Here is a 20,938-nt window from a genome sequence, read left to right as displayed (position 1 = left end):
AACCCTTATCTTATCTTGTATCATCTTATCTTATCTGTAAGATTTCCTCCCTGGTTGATTTGGTGAAGCCTCTTTCGCTGCTGTTTCCTTGTTTCTCTCGCTGCTACAAATGAGAATAATTTAGGAATCATCCACCCGTGTGATTGTTGCGTGTGGTGTTTTTTGTGTTGGATGAGAGAGCAGAAGATTAATGTTGCATGCAGTTGTGTTGTTGTTGTGTGTGGGTGTGTGTGGGAGTGTGGGTGTGTGTGGGAGCTTGTGTGGTTTCAGTCACTTTTGAACCTCAGTTTTTGATCTGAAACGTTTGTTTACTCTTCCTTTTTGTCATCCCTCTCCTCCCCTGTGCCTCTGCAGGCAGATGGATGAAGCTGATCCCTCGCTCCGGAGGTGTGGAGTGACAGATGACAGAGGGATTGATACAGCGGGGGAGAGCGAGAGCGGCAGCGCCGGGGAGGGTCACCGCCGCCGGTAACGGAAAACAGAAGCAAAGGTCAGGCGCATCGATCGGGAGTCGAGGAGGAGTAAGTGACCAGATTTACAGATTCTGGGACGACAGCGTTTCTCACTTATTCTCTCCGTCTTCATAATCCATCTCTTCTTCTTTCTTATTCCTCTCATCAGTTCTACTCCTCAGTGACATCATCTCGTCTCCTGCTCCTTTCTCTTCGTTATCTCTGTCGTTCACTGTCTCTCTCTCTCCAAACCTTCCCTTTGTAAAAGAAACACGTTTTTCCCGAAGAGCAGAATGAAAGTTGAGGTTGAACTCTTTGTGTGAAGGCGTCTTCAGGGACTGTTTCCCACAGACTGATCGTCTCTGCAGAACTTTAAGTCTCACGGCTGAAGAAGATCGTTTACTGCGACGGTCCAAACCGCAGCGGTGACTCGACACTTCGCCCACTTGATTCAACTTTTTCTCTGTTCTTAAATCCTCGTTCTGGGAAACAGCCTCAGCTGCACTTGAGGTGATGAATTTCACTTTTCAAGCAGGTGCCCCGGCAGCTTGTTAAGGGAGAAACGGGCAGTTTCCACACGGCCGAGCGCTCGCTCAACAGACGGACAAATGAAAACAGCAGAGCCAGGTTTTCTGTGGCTCTGTTGTTCTCTAACCCTAAATTTATGAGCAAATAAAGACCCACAAAGAGCCGTTCACCTGATAAAGTTCAGTGAAGCTCGACTTAGTCAGCAGAACCTGAGCTGGAGGATTAGTCGTCGTGAACGAGCCTGGTGCTTCCAACAAAGACACAAAACTGAATCTGTTTCCAGACATAAACGCCAGAAAATGTCTCAGAATCAGTGTTTGTCCTGTGAAGCAGCAGCAGCAGGTTGTCGGTTCCGACTCGTTCACACCAACAGGAACATGTGGGGAACATCCAGGCGAGGGGCGGAGCCTGTAGAGCAGCAGGAGGCCGGACATGACGTATAAACTCTGCTGTGGAAAGATCAGTGTTGTTGTTTACAGCTCATCCACACCGGCGTCGGCCCTCATCACCAGAAGATCTGGAACCTCCTCGTGTTTCCAAGTTGACGTCTTCGTCTTCTACGTGTACGGCTCCTCTTCTTCATCCTGAGATGTTTGTGTCCAAACGTCATCAACGTGCCGAACTGTTCGCTGACACCTCCGGATCATTTGAGGAGGACGTTCGGACTTCAGTGCATTTCTGAAAGCAGCAAAATATATGGATCTTTGTCCACAGCAGGACGCTCACAGTGCAGCGTCTGCAAACCAGACTTTTTATCAGGATTTATCGATTATCTGTCCTGGTCTTGTTTATGCATGAAATAAACAAGACCAGGACAGCGTGGAGTCAATAAAAGGCTTGAGTTGTGTGGTTTCCTCAGGTCATTATGGAGATTGCTGTTTGCATTAATCTAAATGATTGTGCACAAACATTATGGCTTTAAAAATAACCTTTCAATGTAAGAGAACAACTAGATATAAGAATAGATGAGGATTAAATGTGTAAATGCACATGTCGGAAATCTGTGTGTGTGTGTTTATCACCTCTGCAGCACTCTGTGTAATAGACAGGCTGCCTCCTCTCGCCTCCTCTCGCCTCCTCTCGCCTCCTCTCGCCTCCTCTCCGGGAGGGTATCAGCGTAGTTCACAGGAAACTAAACAGCACTGCAGGCCAGCCATTTAACTGGTCTGATAAAGCAGCCATACATCACGGAGCGAGGGAGAGAGGATGAAGAGAGAGGAGGAGGAGGAGACGGGAGCATGGAGAGACAGAGGTGGAGGGTTAGATGAAGAATAGATTGGAGAGATAAAGGAGAAGTGATTGAGAGGAGAGGGAACAGATTAAAGGGAAGGAGGAAGAGGAGGCGGCACACACGAACTCCGAGTGACCGACCGCGTGAGTTTAATGAAACCATCGTCTTCTTGTCCTCTTCTAATCGTCTAATTTGAGTCGCAAACCTGGCACGAAAACACACACTTCATTAGTTCCAGACCAAAGATGGGATGCAGCCCGCAGAGCCGGTGCACGCGTGGCTCATCCAAACAATCACATCATCACTGCGCATTATAATTGTTGTTGTGACTGTAAAACATTTTCCACCTCGCTTCCTGGAGGAGGAACACAGAGACAAGCCGGAGCCTCACGAAGGGAATATGATGCTGGAGACTGGCAGGGAGGTGGGAGGTGGGAGGAGGTGGGAGGAGGTGGGACTCTCCTCTTATTAGACTGAGCCCCTCATCCACTATTAATGTTAGATGATTAAACCTGTGTGACAATGATGCTTTGGATTGAGGCAGATGATTTGTTTCTCCTGCACTGAACTACTGACATTTTTCCTGCAATTTTCAAGAGGGGCTGAATATGAGAACTCAAATTTTCTACAACTTCATGTCCTAGTTTCGGTTTTTTAGTCATATGCAGTTTTCATATAGCTGCAAACAAAACAGCAGATGGTTCATTTCTGCTCCAACGTCATCCACATTCAAACTTTGGATGCAGTTATTAATATAAAAGTGTCAAACTGTTCCTTCAACCGTGGACGATACAGATCAGGAGACAGTGAACCGAGTGTATTTGTAGTTTGTCGGTCGCCTGTGACGACTTGTTGCTGAAAAGCACACAACTGCACCCGCCCCCACGTCTACGCACAGATAATCTCAATGAATGATTGTTGTGTTTGCACAGATAGCTCATTTATGCACAAACAGTAATTAACACAAACAAACGCCAAACGCAGACAATACACAGAGATGCAATGTGCAATATAGAAATGTAACGTGCCCACACAGAAGAAGCAGATGTTTCATTATTGTGATTGAATGATTTTTACACACACACACACACACACACACACACACACACACACACACTTAGCCTCCTCTATTCTGTTTGTATCATCATAGACTCGACACCTGATAAACTGTCTCAGCTTGACGTCTGACTGCGTGTGGAGATGTTTTTATCCAAACACACACAGAAACACACACATACACACAAATTTGCATTTTATTCTGAGACGTATGATGTCTTCGCTTTTTATGATGTTTCTCTCGTCTAGTGTGTATTATGGTTTTTTTCCTTTGTGAGTGTAAAGTCTGTGGTGAAGTGTGGAGACTCCACCTGAGCACCGGGTTTCGGACAAAACATTTCTTTAATGATATCCGTCGGGTTCAGGTCAGAGAAGAAGGAAACAGGAGCTAAACCACAGCCTTTCAGACAGAGGCTGAAAGGAGGAGCTGCAGCTTCGGACAGTCTGAGGAGAATTATGTGTTTTCTGAACATTACAGCATGAAAACCAAGTAACAACACTAATTAAATATGAACTAGAATACGTCTCCTTTAAAAAAACTTGTCTCAGTGCTGTTCCGTGTCTCAAGCTCTGGATTAAAGATGCTCTCACTCTCTCACACACACACACACACACACTCTGACTCCCCCACCTCTCCTTGAAGACATTTATGAGGTGTTAAATCCCGGAGCTGTCAGAGTGGTAAGGTTAAATAGAGAGGACATGCGGTGCTTGTGCTCGCCCAGCACACACACGGGGAGCGAGAGTGTAAACATCAAGGCTTCTGTTTCATTTTATCCCCCCCTCACTTCATTTTAAGCGACTGTAGTGACATTGATAGTCACTGTCTCCCCTAAACGTTTATTAGGATGGCTGACATGAATCAGTTTGGTGAGGGAGGAAAGATCGATGCATGTGTAGATGTAGAGGGAAGTGGAGAGTAAGAGTATGCAAGGAGGGACGGGGTAGATTTGTACATTTTGGACGTTCAAGGGAAATAACCTGATAACTTTTTGTTGCTGTTGTTTCTTCCTTCCATAGAACAACCTGACTCTGACCTGAACGACCAGAAAGCAACTTTCTACAGCTGGGATACAACCAAGCGAACCAGCGAGATCTGCGTCCGACTTCAGACACTGAAGGATGAACCCGACACCAGCCATGGAAATGAACGAGTCCGTTTTCAGCTCTAACTTGGGAACTCTTACGCTCTCGGATCCATCGTGTGGAGAATGTAACTGAACATTGAGAAACGACGCCGGACAGAAGTCGTCAGCCAATGATTTGTTGGCAAGAAATGGCCGATTCAACCCCAAGCAAACAATTTGAGTTTGCAGCTAGCGAGCCTTTACGTGAAAGGAACTCCAGAACACTTTTCTGAAATCCTCCCCCTGTTTCTCCCCAATCAATCTATCCATTTCTTTTCTGGGCTCGCCATTGTGTAATAATGCATTCTGGAAGACACACTTACAAACTCTCCCCCTGCTGGTGAAGGAGGGGAGTTAAAACCACGGGACACCGCCCTCGTTCAACCTCCGTTCGGGATGGGCGGACCAGCAGGCGCTCTCCTCGGAGGCTTCGGCACCACCACCTCCTCTCTGGAGGTCGGAGGCCGGATGTCCTGGCCGAGCAACAACCCTCTGGACCTCAACCAAACCCTGCCGTGGGGGAGCGTCGGACTCGGAGTCGGCGGCGGTGCGGCGGCCATGAGTGCAGGAGTGGACAATTTCACCCAGGAGTCCGTCGCCAGGGCCGTGATCAAGGACAAGAACTGGCCGGCGCTGCTCATACTCGTCATCATCGCGCTGACGATCGGCGGCAACATCCTGGTGATCCTGGCGGTGTCGCTGGAGAAGAAGCTGCAAAACGCCACCAACTTCTTCCTGAGGTCGCTGGCGGTGGCCGACATGCTGGTGGGCATCCTGGTGATGCCAATCTCCCTCATCAACATCCTCTATGGTGAGTGTCGACTTATCAGACCTCTTCTCTTCTATCTCTACGACAATGTGAAGGATCGTTCGGCCTCTGCAAAGATATGTGCTCTAGTTACTAAGTTAATTTTATTCATTTTCTAATTCTGAAGAGACACATGCCTATAAATGTGTGTGTCCCCTCCCCTGAACTTGAGCATCCACCCACTCACCAGCTGTTGCCACTGTGATATACACCCTGTCATTATTTTTAAAAACATTTTTCAGTGCAATTACTGGAAAGATTTCTGCTTCTTGGAGACGTTCACGCTTGTGTTTCACGACTGAATCGAAAAGCCACAGGATGCCAACTTGATAATTGCGATATCATACCATCCATCAACTGCAGCTCTTGCTTACGATATCAGCGCCAGGATTCTGCACGAACGCCCACATTAGCTTAATAGGATGGAGGGTTGTCGTATCGCAGGCCGTGTGTTGAGTTCATTTTCCAATGTTGAGTAAAAACATGAAATTAAAGCGAAGGGCTGTTTCCCTCTCAACATTTCAGCCACGTCTCGGCACCAGAGAGGAGGTGCGTTACTCACTGGGGACCTGGGAGTGTCCGTGTCACAGAGCTGAGAGTTATTATCTTGCAGAGCCGCAGATCAACAGACGATGACTTTTAGAGTTTTTGAAAGTAACCCACCGACATCACTGACTTCCAAGAACTTTGAGCACTTTAGTTTTCAGCTCACAACATTCTGGAGAAGTTTAAATCTAAAGCATTCGAACTAAATTAATTGATCTGATCCATGTCAGAGTTGCTTCTCTTCTCCGTCTGATCAAATCAGGTCAAAAATACAAATGACAGACAAATCCTTGGACCAAAGATATGAGGAATCAGACTTAATTTCAGCCAACGTCACATCTGTTGTTAATCTGGTCCAAGATCTTGGTCTGAATATGCAGAACTGCACAGGCGTGATGTGACAGGACATCATGGTCCGGGATGACAGACACTACACGTCCTTCTAATCAGCTGCCAGAATATATAAACACGCTCTCATCACCACGACAGGCCGGCCGATGTGTAGGACAGGTGATCGGGCTCAGTCGGTGCTGAGCGATTTGTTTTTCAGTTCAGATTCTCGTGCGTCTCGACTGTGACGTTCTGTCGTTTATCAGCCGATGACACATGTTGCTCGTCTTGTTTTTTCTCAGAGGAAACATTTGGATTCACTGAGTTCGGCTGCGAACAGAAGAGTTGCTGTGATTCTGGTGAAATGTCAACGCAGATGATATCGTTACTGGACAATAAATGGACGGAGGGAGTTTAGAAAAAATAACCCTGATGATGTCAACAGGTTTATTTAGTCTAAAATGGATTTTGTCCACCGATGATCCTGTCAAACTCACGGTGGACAGTTTAAAATAAGAAACATCATCTTATTCCCCATTTTCTTCTTCCCTGACACAACCTGGTGACTACATTACCCACAATGCAACTCCCCTCTTTCTGACTCATAGGTTGTATATATCAGTCAGTGTCTAACTCCATACCCTGAGATGTTTGAGATGCATTGTGGGAAATGTAGTGTTTGTGGAGCTAGGGTCAACACATAAAGAAATAGATAATCGTTTAATAGCATAAATACATAAATAGAGGCTGGAATGAAACGTTAACCATAGATTTACACATAGTCCTGAACCTGCTGCGTTCACACCCTCTGCTCTGTCGCTGGCGTCGCTCAGGAATACTAAACAGGAAGAGGTTGATTGCAGATTAATGAGCTGAGTTTGGTCAAATGACGCAGTCGCCCTGTGTCCGTCTGTTCCTTAAAGCTGCTGCTGCTGCTGATTGCTCACTGCGGTGATCAATCTCTCATAGAAGCACACAGAAGAAATAAATAAGGCTCCGGCAAGTCCATCTTGTTCCGTGCGTCTCACAAACACATGCAGAGAAACACACAAACACATGAACACACACACACACGCACGGACACTCACAAAAGTATAGAAAAACGGTGCCTGCATCTAAAGTCGCAGGGTTATCCAGCAGACTGGTACTTGATTGCATTGATCCCCACGGCTGAGACTGACACACACACACACACACACACACACACACACACACACACACACACACACACACACACACACACACACACACACACACAGGATGTTCTCTCACTATTTAAATCGACAGTGAATCATTCATATTTCCCTAATGAAAGGATGATTACGATGATGATGACGATTGCAATCATGATAAGAGATGATGATGATGATCATAATTTAGCTACTTGTACAGTTGTCACACACACACACACTCTCACACACTCACATACACACATACAGTGGTTACACACTCAAATACATTTTGTTTTTTCTTTAATTGGAATAAACAGAATGATGATAATGTAGAATTGATGTCTAAGCCTCCAGAGTGATGACACACACACACACACACACACACACACACACACACACACACACACTGCATGATAATAAGGTGTATGCTCTCTGGACGGGAATAATGATCATCGTCTTCATCAAATCATCTCATTTTCAGGCGAACTCGACCGGTTCTCCATCGTCAGACAGACACACACTGAGAGCAACACAACCTCACAACCTCGTTCATCTGCTTTCACATCAGCAACATCTGCACTTAGACCCAACAAGTCTCAAGTTAGTTTGTCCGAACCCTTCAGAACCAACTCCTTTAGCACTGTAGAGTTAGATAGTTAGATATCCATGGTGCAGATAGCGTTTCAATGTTATTTGTGTGTGAGTTGTGTAACTGTATCTCAAACTGTGTGCATCATGATATCAGTGGCAGAGGGTTTAGCTGCAAAGGGGGGATATCTGATGATATGAAGTGAGGAATCAAACATAAAGTAAACACATCAACAAATGCAGGAATTTCTAATGTACGATGAGAAGATATTTCAAAATAAGAGCACACCAGGAGATAGCGCAGGGTGGATGGAGCGGTGAAGACAATGAGGAGAAGCAAAAAGGAGGAGGGAGGGAGGGAGGGAGGTGAGATCTGAGAGAACAGGTTAGAGCAGGAGGAGATGGCAAACACACACACACACACACACACACACACACACACACACACACACACACACACACACACACGCAGAGGAGCATACAAGTATTTGACCTGAGGCCAATTCAATCACAATTATCACACAGATGATCTCTCTGCGCCGAGTGGAAGGCACACATTCACTGAGAGAATGTATGTACACACACACACACACACACACACGCACACAGAGAGACACACACTGACAGTGGATTTAAATGAGATGTGTCATCTTTGCGTTGATGGATTCGAAACATGAATATCTACAGGACACAAACTGAGAGGGCTGAGGTATAAGATACAGCGAGGGAGAGAGAATGGGGCAGTAAACTGAATATTACTGATGTGTTAGCTGGATAGCCACAGAGATTAGGACATATAGGACAGGAGAGGACAGAATGGGACAGGATAGGATAGAATAGAATAGGAAAATTTGTATAAGTTTTAAAGAGACAAAATTGTTTATTTGTTGACTGTATGTTTCGCTGTAGCTCTCACAGTAGATTTGAGTCAACTGAGTAACACCTGTGTGTGTGTCTGTCTGTGTGTTTGTGTGTGTGTGGGTCTGTGTGTGTGTTTGGTGTTGTGTGTGTGTGTGTCATCCCTTCACTAAGTGTTTGACCTCTAAAAGTTATGCAAGCTGCCTCCCACTCAGCGCACACACATGAACCCATGATTCACTCCACATGCATCACATTAAGGTGTGTGTGTGTGTGTGTGTGTGTGTGTGTGTGTGTGTGTGTGTGTGTGTGTGTGTGTGTGTGTGTGCGCTCTCATATAAATAGCTGCAGGCGTAGAAAGACTCAGACTCGACGTGTACGTCCAGGTTAGAAAAGCCGTCACAGCTGGAAACATGACGGAGGCAGAGCAGAGGATCCTCTTCACTTAGTTTCTCTTCTCACTGATCACAGGTGAAACACACGTCTCTGTTTCTAAAGATTCTCCTTTACAAAATGGCGACGTGCTCTTTTAAAGAGACAGGACTAAGAAGTGATTAGAGACAGAGGCTGAAAGGAGGAGCTGCAGCGACAGCGATGTGTTTTCTGAACATTGGAGCATGTGAACCTTTTTAAATAATAACACTAATTTAAATGATGAATACGAGCAGAATGTGTCTCCTTTAAACTTCACTTCAGTATTTGCAGTTACACCCGATTTGGAAACCTACATTTCGGACGTTACAGAGAAGAACCAGCGTGAACCTTCACCGGCCACATGCTTGAACATGTTCTTCTCCCCTCAGCACCTCTGCTGCTGGTCGATAAACCAGTCCCATGATGCAAAGCTTCATCTCCAATCAGTCCAACTGATGGAATTTTAATTGATTGTATTCTCTTGCAGCTGCTCTCTGCCAAACTCCTCCCAGTTGTATCTGTGTTAGATTCCTCAGCTGCGGCGCCGGGCGGCCCACTGGCCCAGTGCTGCGGAGTGACAGGGAGGACTGGTTTCTTTATCCACTGACCCGCACTGTTCATCCTGCAGAGCAGCGGGGACGGAGCCTGACTCGCAAGCAGCTCTTCAGGGTCTAACGCTGTCACTAGCCCGTGACCTTTAACCTCCCTGTGCAGGGGGAGGGGGGGGGACGGATGTCATCCTCAGGGATCAACACAGCCTCACTATCAGCTCTGGTGGTCGGTTCAGACTGAGACGGATGATATAACAACTATGGAATTTGATTGCCGTTAATTTACTCTTTACACTGTAGATTTTCCTGTTGTGGGACTAATAAAGAGATTATCTTATCTTATCTTATCTTATCTTATCTTATCTTCTATCAGCAGATATAAGTTTGTGCAGACAGATCTCTCAGAGCTTTACCTTCCTACAGGGAACATCTCTGTTTAAACTAATCGTCTGATCTTAACCTTTCGTCTCCAACTGTAAAACCGTCCTTGTAAACAACTTTAAATAATTATCCTCATCATCTGAGTGATGCATTCGAACCTCGTGGGAACTTGTGAATTCATTACGTTCAAAGAGCACTTGTGCTGTGATGTGCTCTGGTTGATTAAAGTTGAGTCAACCCTCTTCCGCCTTTGAGGTTCTTGTTCTCTGTTCCCTGCAGACTACGCCTGGCCCCTGCCCAGCGCCCTGTGTCCCATCTGGATCTACCTGGACGTGCTGTTCTCCACCGCCTCCATCATGCACCTCTGCGCCATCTCGCTGGACCGATACGTCGCCATCCGCAACCCCATCGAGCACAGCCGCTTCAACTCCAGAACCAAAGCCATGATGAAGATCGCCGCCGTCTGGACCATATCTATAGGTCAGAACGCACGATGACACATGGTTTTTATCCCAAATAGAAACTCTGTATATTATCTATAACACTTGTCCTCTAGGGGGAGCTGGGGAGCTGGAGCTAATCCCAGTTTAGATTTGGTGAGAGGCCGGTTACACCCTGGACATGTTTTCAGCCCCGATCTGCCTCTTGCCATATTAGAAATGGATTTGTGCAGGTTTCTCTTCTAAGCTGCTTTTCAGATGTTCACCCAACATTTTCTGAGCGAGCACAAGTGAGAATACAGCAGGGAAAATTCACAATGAAAGAAAACTGGAAGAATCCAAATATGTCAGGATGAAGAAGAGGAGCCACACGCGTAGAAGACGAAGGCGTAACTTAAAAAAGGCGACTCCCTGGTGTCACAGAGATGTTGATTCACTCGTGAGCTCGTTTCTGAGGCTCGGTTTTCACTGTTTTCATTTTATTGTGCAGCTGTTCAGGTTCATTTGTCCATCCCCTGCAGTTAGAGCAATCCTTTCAGTGTAATAACCTCAGGAGGACGTCGATGTCTTCACATGTTCACAGGTTCAATCCCCACATTACATCCAGATGCTTGATCGTTTCTAATAGAATTTAAATAATAAAGAATAAACCTTTTGCTTTTCTCTAAAGAAACCGCTGAAACTGCAGCAGAGAAGGTGAAGCAACAAACCGTTGTGGGTATAAATCCCAGAAACAGAGAGAGTATCTCTGCAAACTTTATGACCCAGTGTTCGCACTAAAACAACATTATTATTTGATTGTATTTATCCTGCTGGGCAAGGCTGAAATTTAGGATTTGGGTTGATGAAATATATATAAGTGAAGGTCCCTGAATAATTTGTGTAGCCGGCAGCTTTAAGCAAACTTGTGCAGCTGCTATCTCGCCTCAAAATCACATAAACTCTGGTGATCATGTATAATAAGTTTGCAGGAATCCATCTTGGAGTTTTCACTGCTGAACCGAACAAACAAGCACAGAGAGAAGCAGCCGTTCTTTACGTCAGCGTAGAAACACGTCGTCCTTGGGTTAAACCAGAGGTATTTTACTTTGAAAGGGTTTTTCACCACCTTCCCTCGTCCTTCCTCCACAAACGGTTCCTTTTTTTAATCCTGAGAAATCTCCTGTTCTCCTGCTGGTGTTTCCTTGACCCCTCTGAAGGTTCTGCGCTGCTCCACGCTGCTGTGGTCGGGGTCTTTGAGGGTTCACGCTGAGAGCTGGAGGATTAGCAGCCAAACAGAAGATCCCTGCAGCCGCTCTGCTGTGAATCACACCGCAGATCCAGATGTGTAGATCCAGATGTGTAGATCCGGAGCAAATGCAGCTCACGCAACTGGACATTACACAGGTTTCTGTAACTACAGGGTTCATGGTTTTGTCACAGCAGCAACTTGTCATGACGGTAGCAAAGCTTCCCAGCTCCTCCTGTGGGATCCCAGGTCGTTCCCCGGCCACATGAGATATATCATCTGTGTCTAAACCAGTGTCTCCTTCTGTTGGTTTTACAAGACCAGTGTCGTTAATACTGAATTCCAAGAGGACGTCTCAGAGACAAGTATCACACAGCAGGGCTCTAAATCAGAAACTCTCTGCTTAGCTATGTGCTACTTTTATGGAGTTTGGGTGAATTAGGTTTTTAAAGTCTCCTCCACACACACACACACACACACACACACACACACACACACACACACACACACACACACACACACACACACACACACGCACACACACACGCACACTCTGTTGGAGACGCAGTGAATGAATCCTGGCTCGACACAGATCACTGGACAGACTCATTAGTCAGAACTGTTTGCACACCACAGGTTATTTGGACATTCAGGTAAAACGTTTTCAATTAATGGAAATTAATTCATCCTCCTAGGCAGCGTGTGTGTATGTGTGTGTGTGTGTGTGTGTGTGTGTGCGTGTGTGTGCTGTGTGTGTGTGTGTGTGTGTGCATGTGTGTGCATGTGTGTGCATGCAGTCGATTTAAACGAATGTATTAGATCGTGCTGGTGCACGGTTTGTTTTGATGTTGGCCGATCACCGGCTGTGCAGGAGAAACTGATGCACTTCATCCTGAATGAATTACAGCAGCGACACCGTGGACTGACCGAGACCGGAGATAATGTCGTTGCACCTTGTTTTGACCTTTTTAAATCAACTCGATGCAACTTTCTACCTTTAAACCAGCAGCTTGGTTAAAGTGAGTCTGATGTGTGAGTGTGAACATGAGAAAGTTTCCTCCTTCTCTCCCTGAACGTCTGTTCTCTGTAACTCTGCTGAGTGGGTTCCATCTCCTGTGAGAAGAACTGACTGAGAGTCAGCTTCAACTGTCACAACCAGCTCCAGTTGAAGAGTGAAGCTGAACTGAGATCAGTTAAAAACACTCTGAAGTTATTAAAAACCAGCCAACTTGTTTGTTGATCGTTGCCAAACTCATCTCAGCCTCTAAAGTCTTGTTCTCACCTCCTACTTCTTATATTTATATAAAGAACTCTACCAGCATATTAATACATAACAGATGTAGCCTGTTTAAAACTCTATGTGTTATATTTATATATATATAATATGTTTGGAGTTTGGTCACGATTTGCATCTTTCCGCTCGATTCGTGGTCATTACTCTGAAACGACCTCGTGTGTTTCCAGCTGATGAGTCTGACCCTCAGTGTTTGGTTTGAATTAAGTTTCAGATGAAGCAGGAGCAGCTTGTTCAGCTGTGACTGATGCTTATTACCAAGAAGACGGGACATTAGAGCATCGGAGCGGATCTTTTAATAATGTGACGTTAGAATATTTCAGCTTCAGTTTCTTGCAGTGAAGGTTTTACATAAAATGAACGTAGACTGAAAGTGGGACTGGTTGGAGGAGGCGTACGACATTTAGTGTTGTGATAGTATTTGTCTTGTTATTACCAACCTGCTGTGTTACAAATACAAACCTGTCAACGTGAGTCGGTCTGGAACAAACAGAGAGAGTGATGGGAACCATTAACAGAAGCAGAAAACTGATTGGAAGCAATAAAAGACTAAACCTGAAACTCCCAGTTTGTCCTCTGTCTCGTCCGTCCAGGTGTGTCCATGCCTATCCCCGTCATCGGCCTCCACAACGAGGACAAGGTCTTCGTCAACGGCAGCTGCGTCCTCAACGAGGAGCGCTTCATGCTGATTGGCTCCTTCGTGGCCTTCTTCATCCCACTGGTCATAATGGTGGTGACGTACTGCCTCACCATTCAGGTACACACTAATACTCTGGTACTCCTTCAAAGCAACGCAATACAGCTTGTACAGCGCCCTCTGCAGCCAGGGTTAAACCCCCCCTCCGTCCTCTGCAGGTGCTCCAGAGGCAGGCCACTGTCTTCCTATACGAGGCCAAGGCTTCCTCCCAGCAGCCTTTGCACACGCCAGCAATGACCCACACATTGCAGCCTCCGTCCAGCACCTTCCACCTTCCTCAGATCAACACAACTGCACCGCCAGACTCACAAGGTAAAGACCGATCAGGCGTCCAGCCGCTGAATCATCCGGCGTTTCCAATCCAGGAGTTTGAGCAAATCTTTGCGATAAACTATCTGCAAAATGTTCTACAGGATACAACCACAGGGCAGTAATTCAGTGTAACAGGTTGCATATGACACAGTAGAGGAAAGAAACACAAAGAAACATCATGTGTCTCCTTTAATATGGTAAAACAAGACAGGTGACATGGATCCTTCATGTCTCTTTTGCCCCCCCCACAGATGTGAAGTCCCCGCCCCCTCCGAGCAGACGAAACACCCTGAGCTGTCTGAAAGGAGCCGAGCCCAGCATCCTGCTCAGCACCTCCAAGTCAGACAGCATCAGCATCATTCCCAGCTCCGAGGTGGCGTCGCAGCTCAGCTCGCCAGCCGCCGGGCCGGGGCGGAGCGACACGTCGGGTAGCCACGGGCGACGGGGGATGATGCAGGCCATAAAGAACGAGAGAAGAGCCTCCAAGGTGAGAATGGAGAGCGGCGGCGAGCCGGGGCGCTCGTCTCAGGTCCGCAGGTGGTTCTGGGGTTGAATCCCAACAAGTGTTCAAGGTGGAATCGAACAGTCACTTGAAATCTTCTGTTGTTAACTTCCAGTGGTTTAACTTTACTGCAGAGTTGAAGCACAATCCAAGGTTCTAAAAGTTACTTGTTTAACTTTGCATCTGTTTCTGTTTCTCTCTGTTCCTCTTCTCCTCTCAGGTCCTGGGAATCGTCTTCTTCCTCTTCCTCATCATGTGGTGTCCCTTCTTCATCACCAACGTTACCTCCGTCCTGTGCGGCGGCTCCTGCAACGAGTCGCTGCTCCACGACCTCCTCAACGTCTTCGTGTGGGTGGGGTACATCTCCTCCGGGGTCAACCCCCTGGTCTACACCCTCTTCAATAAGACCTACAGGAGAGCGTTCTCCAGCTACATCAGGTGTCAGTACAAAGTGGGGCCCGCTGCCGGACAGAGTTGCAAAACCCTCCTGGTCCCGCCGCCGTGTCCCTCGCACGCCGTGACCCCGCTGCTCATGGGCAGCCACGGGAAAGCGGGCGTGGACCGCAACAGTAACTGTCGCAACGGCAGCAGGGGGGACAACGGGAGGCTGGCGGTGGACCCGGAGGACACGACGGACGACGAGACGCAAATTGGAATCGTGTCGCACAGCCTCTCGGAATGCTTCAACGTGGGCGTGCTGTCGGAGACGGAGACGGAGCTGTCGCTGGTCAGCTACAATCCTGCGTCCACGGAACTCACAAGCAGCGTGTGACTGTGCACGCCGCGTCGTTTCATGTCTTCTTCGTGACGCTGGAGCGAGCAGCGTTTCATCGGCGGCCTGCAGCCTTCACCAGGGCCTCGATCCTGCAGGAGGGACTCTTATTGTGAAAGCCTGGAACGAGGAGCCTTACCCCCACACAGAGGTGCAGCACTCACATCAGTGTGTAGGGAATCGAACCTGAAACTGTGGGATTTCCACCAGTGTACTGGAACGAACCTTCCAGACGTTGTAGTTTTTTTATTTGTTGCCAAAATGTTGGTTTTCACACCACGAACAGACGATGGAGGCGTCATCGGTCACTTCATGGGGTCGAAGGCGGAGATCCAGAGTCACAGAGTCAAGCACCGACCGCTGAGGTCACCGGGGTCGAACTGCGACTTCACGCCTTCCCACAGTCTAAATGCAGTCTGAGCTCCGCTGAGCGAACTTAACCAAATCTATTTTTGTGCCGGTCGGGCTCGACGCCAGCAGTCGTAACAAATGTGTCTGAATGAAACCTCTCCAGCATGAATCATCTCCCAGACACACGAGCTTCACTCTGAAGGAGGAAACTTTCTCAAAGATGACGGAATGTACAAGGTGGACTCACAGTGCCACCTGGTGGCGGTGGCGTGACACTGCAGAACAAGGGGCCGAAGGAGCTGCAAACCCGGCGCAGACACTCAGGCTCCGGCTTCTCGTTCCAAACCAGAATCCACAGTTTGTTCATGTTGTTATTTTAACTCAGTAAAGTTTGGAATCAAAAGATCGTAGGGCACAAATGTTCCTTTCATCATTTAAAGGGACTAAATATAAGGATTTTATGATTATTATAACCGATAAGTCATTAATTTCAGAGTTGCCTTCATGAAATCACACAAACCTTTATTTCACCAACATTGTTTCAATAAGCAAACACACAAATTAATACAAGATGAGCAAATAACATCAGAAAAGCCAAAGACGTAAAGATTTTGCAAAAACACGGGGATGCAATAATATCACAACTATCTTTCAATACAGAAAACCTTTATTTATATACGCACATTTACAAAGATATGGAGAAAAAGAACAGAGACAGAAAAAAGACGAGAAAAACAACTTTCAAGATTATCAATAAATGTGTTGCAGTGATGTCAGTTATTAAAGTTTAAATAATTTGAAATATGAACAGATCACATATCAGAATCTCGGCTGTTTGGGATTCAAGGCGTCTGCGAAGGACTCGAAGTTCTCTCTCGTTCACTTTTACTTTTGGAAGCGTTTACATCAAGGTCAGACTTCAGATAAATCTTTTCCCTCTCAGATAAAATCCCTCAGCCGCGTGATTTTCTGTCTCCGGGGGTCAAAATGTCTCCAGACAAAACTACAGTGACGCCCTCAGAGGGGAAATGACAGTTTGTGCATATTCATCAGTGATTCTAGAGGATCTCAGAGACCCTGAGCCCGACGGTCAGGACGTCCCCCGAGACGAACACGTACCTTTAGATCTCGTCTTAGATCTGTCGACAGGAAGTCGATACGCTAAGAGACAAACCTCTGACTCCATCAGGAACGTTTTATCTACACGTCCGACACAGACGGGAGTAATTCCTCCTCCGCACGTCTCCGTCAGCTGAAGACCTGCCACCTCACAGCCACGTTTAACTGTTGAGGGAATAGATTTAAGATATTCGCATATTTAGGTTTATTAGCAGCAACAAATTGGCCTCAAAGGGGGAAAATACATGAAAATGTATGTTTTTAGCATTTGATTAATAAGGATAAGCAGTAAAGATACTAGATGGATGGATAATAATAATAATAATAAAACTGGATGTGTTTGCATTTAGGAGGCAGGGGATTTAATTTGATTCTGTTTAGTTGCATTATGGGAAAAGATCTTTCCTGGAGTCTGAACGTCCAAAAGATTATTCTTTATTCTTTTCTACTTTAAGTTCAAATTAAAGAAGGTGCAATATGTTCATATTATATTTTTACAGCATCACAGAGTCTTCCCCACAACTGAGAACTGATCCAAGTCGGTGTTACTCCCCCAGAATAAACAATACTGATATCATCACGTGGCCCCTCCCTCAGGTCAAGGTCAAAGTTCAAATCCTCCCCTGGACCAAACGGAAGCGAAGCCTGACGTCTGCGGCCGCGTCGGAACCAGGATGAAACCCGGGGAGCGGCTTCATCCTGGTTCTGAGCTCCTCTGGACAATGGACCCGCTCTGTGCCACAGACCGACCCCGGGGTCGTCACCACTCCTCTCTCCACACGGAGACTTCTACATGAGCTAACGTTGGCGAGCCGGTACCGAGCTTCGGCCTGCATCATGCATGTTCGACGTGTCCGTTCAAAAGGTCCTCTCTGCCTCACCCCCTCGTTTGTTCTCTCTTTTCATGACTGAAACCGTCCTGAAAGGAAAGAGAGAACAAACGACAACAGCATGCGGCTCCTGCAGCCATTTCATCTTAAAATGCAAAAACAACAACAACAACACAACATGAGGGAACCCGGAGAAGAGAGGACTCTCTGAACTGAGATGGACGGGTCAGGTCTGATCCTCGGAGGTGTGAGCGAGCAAAGAGCGACAGGCCGGCCAACTCCGTATGTTGCAATGTAATAACTATATGTTCCCTGTGTACCTGTGTGTGTAGCGGGCCTGGATCCAATTACTGCCTCAGATTGATTCAGAGTCTTTTCACCGATCGAGGACGAATCGCTCTGAGAGAGAATCTGAGAAGGTTTCAGCTGATAACTGGATCCAGGTCTGGTGTGTATAGACATATTAGGAGACGCTTATTGACAAAGTTTCACTCTGACACGTTCGATGAGACCTGGGAAACCTGAGCACGACGTTAAACATGGCTTCTCCCTTTTCCCTTTCTCCCAAGAACGTCCAGAACCACGATGATCTGCAGTTCAACAAGAAGTAAAAGTCTAAATCTGAATCCAGCAAAGTCTCTATAAAACAACGAGGCACCGTCGGGTTGTAAGTTTGGGAAGAAAATCAAACATCTGTCAAAACCAGTTAAAAATCAGGCAGATGTTTAAATCAATTATTTAAAAACCAGTGTCTCCAGGACGCTCCTGAGCCTCGAGGCCCAGACGGCAGCAGCCTGGTCTCCCTGAGTTACCAGCCTCGACTTAGCAGTCGGTTGGAAACTCTTGAATCTCAGCTTGGCGCGTTCGGAGTTAGAAGCTCCGTGCTGCACTTTCAAAAGCTATTAAAAAGAATCTCGAACTCAATCCTGAATTTATCTGGCAGCCGACGAAAGGATTCAATAAAAATGACACCGGAAAAGATCCTGTGAAACTGTGAAACTCTGTCAGTGAGCGTCTCTGTCAGATAACCAGAGCTGCAGTTGTCCCAGAGTTTGACGAACCTGACGTCTCCTCTGCACCGTCCCTGAACCCGGAACGCCAGCCCCCCCCCGCTTGGCGTCGGTTCGTCTCACTCTTGAACGACTTGACACTCGTGGTTTAGCTTTATCTTTCCTTTACGTGTTGAACCCTCTTCTGTTCTGCAGTGGCTGTTTTTTTTTTTATACCATTTTAATTGTGAATGTTTGTCTAAAAACACACGTTGAGTTTCTACAGCGAACATCATCCACACAATGTATATTTTCTTTTTTTTTTTTTCTGTGTGATGCTGCTATTTATTTATTAAAATATTACTCTGACGTGTGGACAATCGACTTATTGCCACATCGACCACAGTTCATCACATTAAGCAGGTTTTCACCATCGTCTTGTTTTATTTAGATCTCGATGTTGGAGCTGATTCTTCTTCACGTCTTCCTCTGGACCAACACGTCGTGGATCAGTCGTAAGACATATGAAAATGGTTTTATTGTGAAGAAACCAAAACCTTCAATAGACCAGTTCTAGGATTTTAAAGTTGAGTCTTTCAGAGCCAGTGAGGTGATCTGAGAAGTGAAGGTTCATGCTCAGCTCTGGTTGGTTCGTGACGCTGCCTCAGACAAACCTGTAAAGATTAAATCTGACTAATTCAGCCTGGCAGAGATTTAAATATATAAATATATATATACGTTTATCTAAATCTGAGTTTTAAGATCACATGTGTGATATTTCTGAGGTTGTAGAAGGAGGAAATGTTGTGGAATATAATAAAGAATCTACAGGTAAATGCATCTTTGAGTTATTACCGAGGCTCAGTGAGTTCAGCACCATGGACAGCGACACATGAGGAAACAGCGCCACCGGGTGGTGGAGCAGGGAAACAGCAGGATGTTGGAACTCAAGCCCATAAATAGCTGCAGTGTTTGACTGGATCATAATTTGTGATGTTGACATTTTAGTCATTTGTAAAGAAACAGTTATTCTTCAGGAACATTAAGATTTCACTTCCTCATTTGTAGTGAAGCCACTAATGCTCTTAACTATATGTTTTATATAAACATAACTCTACGTGTCTATAGCCTGAGTTTCTACAACCAAACCACACGAGTCTTTCTACTCATTTTTTATTACAGATTTCTGATTTATTCCTTCTTAGATTTCAGTTTGATTCAGTTCAACATGTTCTGACTGTTTCATGCAGATTTTTATTATCATTTTATATATTTACATACGGCATGAATTCTCTTTATCAATAATAATAATTAAGATATGTTTGTGTTACGATTCTCGACATTAACTTTTTAATACATCCTGAAGTTCACGTTCCCTATATCTCAAATCAGACGTGTCTTTAGCCACAAAATCTATAGATTCTGTCGTTACCTGTTATTTTATCTATGTTCAATCCCTGTTTACTTTATATAATCACACACACTGGATGAATCACGGCTCAATCAGGTGTGCAGCTCTCCTCTTCCTCCACCGGGGGGCGCTCGGACCCTCTGCCCGGTGCGGTGGGTGGTGGCCTCGACCGTCACCGTTAGAATCCGGAGGGTTTCGGACGCGCATGCGCGGTTCCGCCTCTCTGCTGCAGCTCCGTTTGTCTGATCTGTGTCGAGTTAGTGAGAGACGGCACCGGAAATACAGACGTGTGTGCTTTCAAAATAAAACCAGTCTGAACAACTACTGCACAATGGTTTTATTTTATTATATGAATATGTGAGTGTTGCTGTTTAGCATATTGGAGCATATTGGAGTATATTAGAGTATATTAGAGTATATTAGCATGTTGTATGTTAGCGTTAGCTGTATGACTGATTTGTGCAGTCGCTTAGCAACACACGTACAAAACAATCACAAGAGGAAAGTGAGAAATTAATTTTAAAGAGTAATAACTGATCTGAACGAGACAAAACATGTTTTAAATATGAAAAGAAAAGTAGAAAATAGAATTCACGCTGCATCTTCCACATTAATATACGTATGTAAATCGTATAATGGTAATTTTCTGATGTCACAAACTATATGAGGATTTTCTTTCTTTATGCAAAATGGACACAACAGTTGCCACAAAAAATAAACGTAAAATCAGAAGCAATGAATTTGTTAATTATAATAACTCGTTAAAGCTCATGAAATGAAAAACTGTCTTTATCTTTTTCTTATTTCAGGTCCATGTTGTGTTTGAGTGACACATTGAGACGTTTCAGACCTTTATGTTGAAACGCTGACCGGAAGTCACACTCGGTGTCTATAAGCTCGCGCGCTCTGAGGACGCTGCCTTGGAAACGACGTTGATCCAGTGCACGCGCT

General features: G+C 45.7%; 1 protein-coding gene and 1 long non-coding RNA gene across 2 annotated transcripts in view; both read left to right on the top strand.

Annotated features, from left to right (window-relative positions):
• The window catches only part of LOC124851389, a 67,683-nt gene extending 63,040 nt beyond the window's left edge, over positions 1-4,643 (top strand). The window contains exons 3-4 of the long non-coding RNA XR_007032427.1: positions 355-521; positions 4,288-4,643. This is a non-coding gene — a long non-coding RNA (uncharacterized LOC124851389). The remainder of the gene's footprint in view (positions 1-354; positions 522-4,287) is intronic.
• Positions 4,644-4,645: 2 nt separating this feature from the next.
• htr2cl1 (5-hydroxytryptamine (serotonin) receptor 2C, G protein-coupled-like 1) lies at positions 4,646-19,392 on the top strand. The gene is made up of 6 exons (XM_035149684.2): positions 4,646-5,205; positions 10,322-10,522; positions 13,598-13,761; positions 13,860-14,013; positions 14,265-14,500; positions 14,736-19,392. The coding sequence occupies exons 1-6, from the start codon at positions 4,791-4,793 to the stop codon at positions 15,285-15,287; spliced, it is 1,722 nt and encodes a 573-aa protein (XP_035005575.2). The 5' UTR covers positions 4,646-4,790; the 3' UTR covers positions 15,288-19,392.
• The last annotated feature ends 1,546 nt before the right edge of the window (positions 19,393-20,938 follow it).

This window comes from Hippoglossus stenolepis, chromosome 23, assembly GCF_022539355.2.
Source record: "Hippoglossus stenolepis isolate QCI-W04-F060 chromosome 23, HSTE1.2, whole genome shotgun sequence".
Taxonomy (NCBI): domain Eukaryota; kingdom Metazoa; phylum Chordata; class Actinopteri; order Pleuronectiformes; family Pleuronectidae; genus Hippoglossus; species Hippoglossus stenolepis.
Note: the sequence above shows the minus strand (reverse complement) of the source record. Positions and strands in the feature narration are given on the sequence as shown.

Bases quoted from the DNA above. Each gene is read 5' to 3' on its own strand.
- htr2cl1 (XM_035149684.2), top strand. From the start codon at position 4,791: ATGGGCGGACCAGCAGGCGCTCTCCTCGGAGGCTTCGGCACCACCACC. The intron at 5,206-10,321 runs GTGAGTGTCGAC...TGTTCCCTGCAG, and splicing joins CCTCATCAACATCCTCTATG to ACTACGCCTGGCCCCTGCCC. The intron at 13,762-13,859 runs GTACACACTAAT...CGTCCTCTGCAG, and splicing joins CGTACTGCCTCACCATTCAG to GTGCTCCAGAGGCAGGCCAC.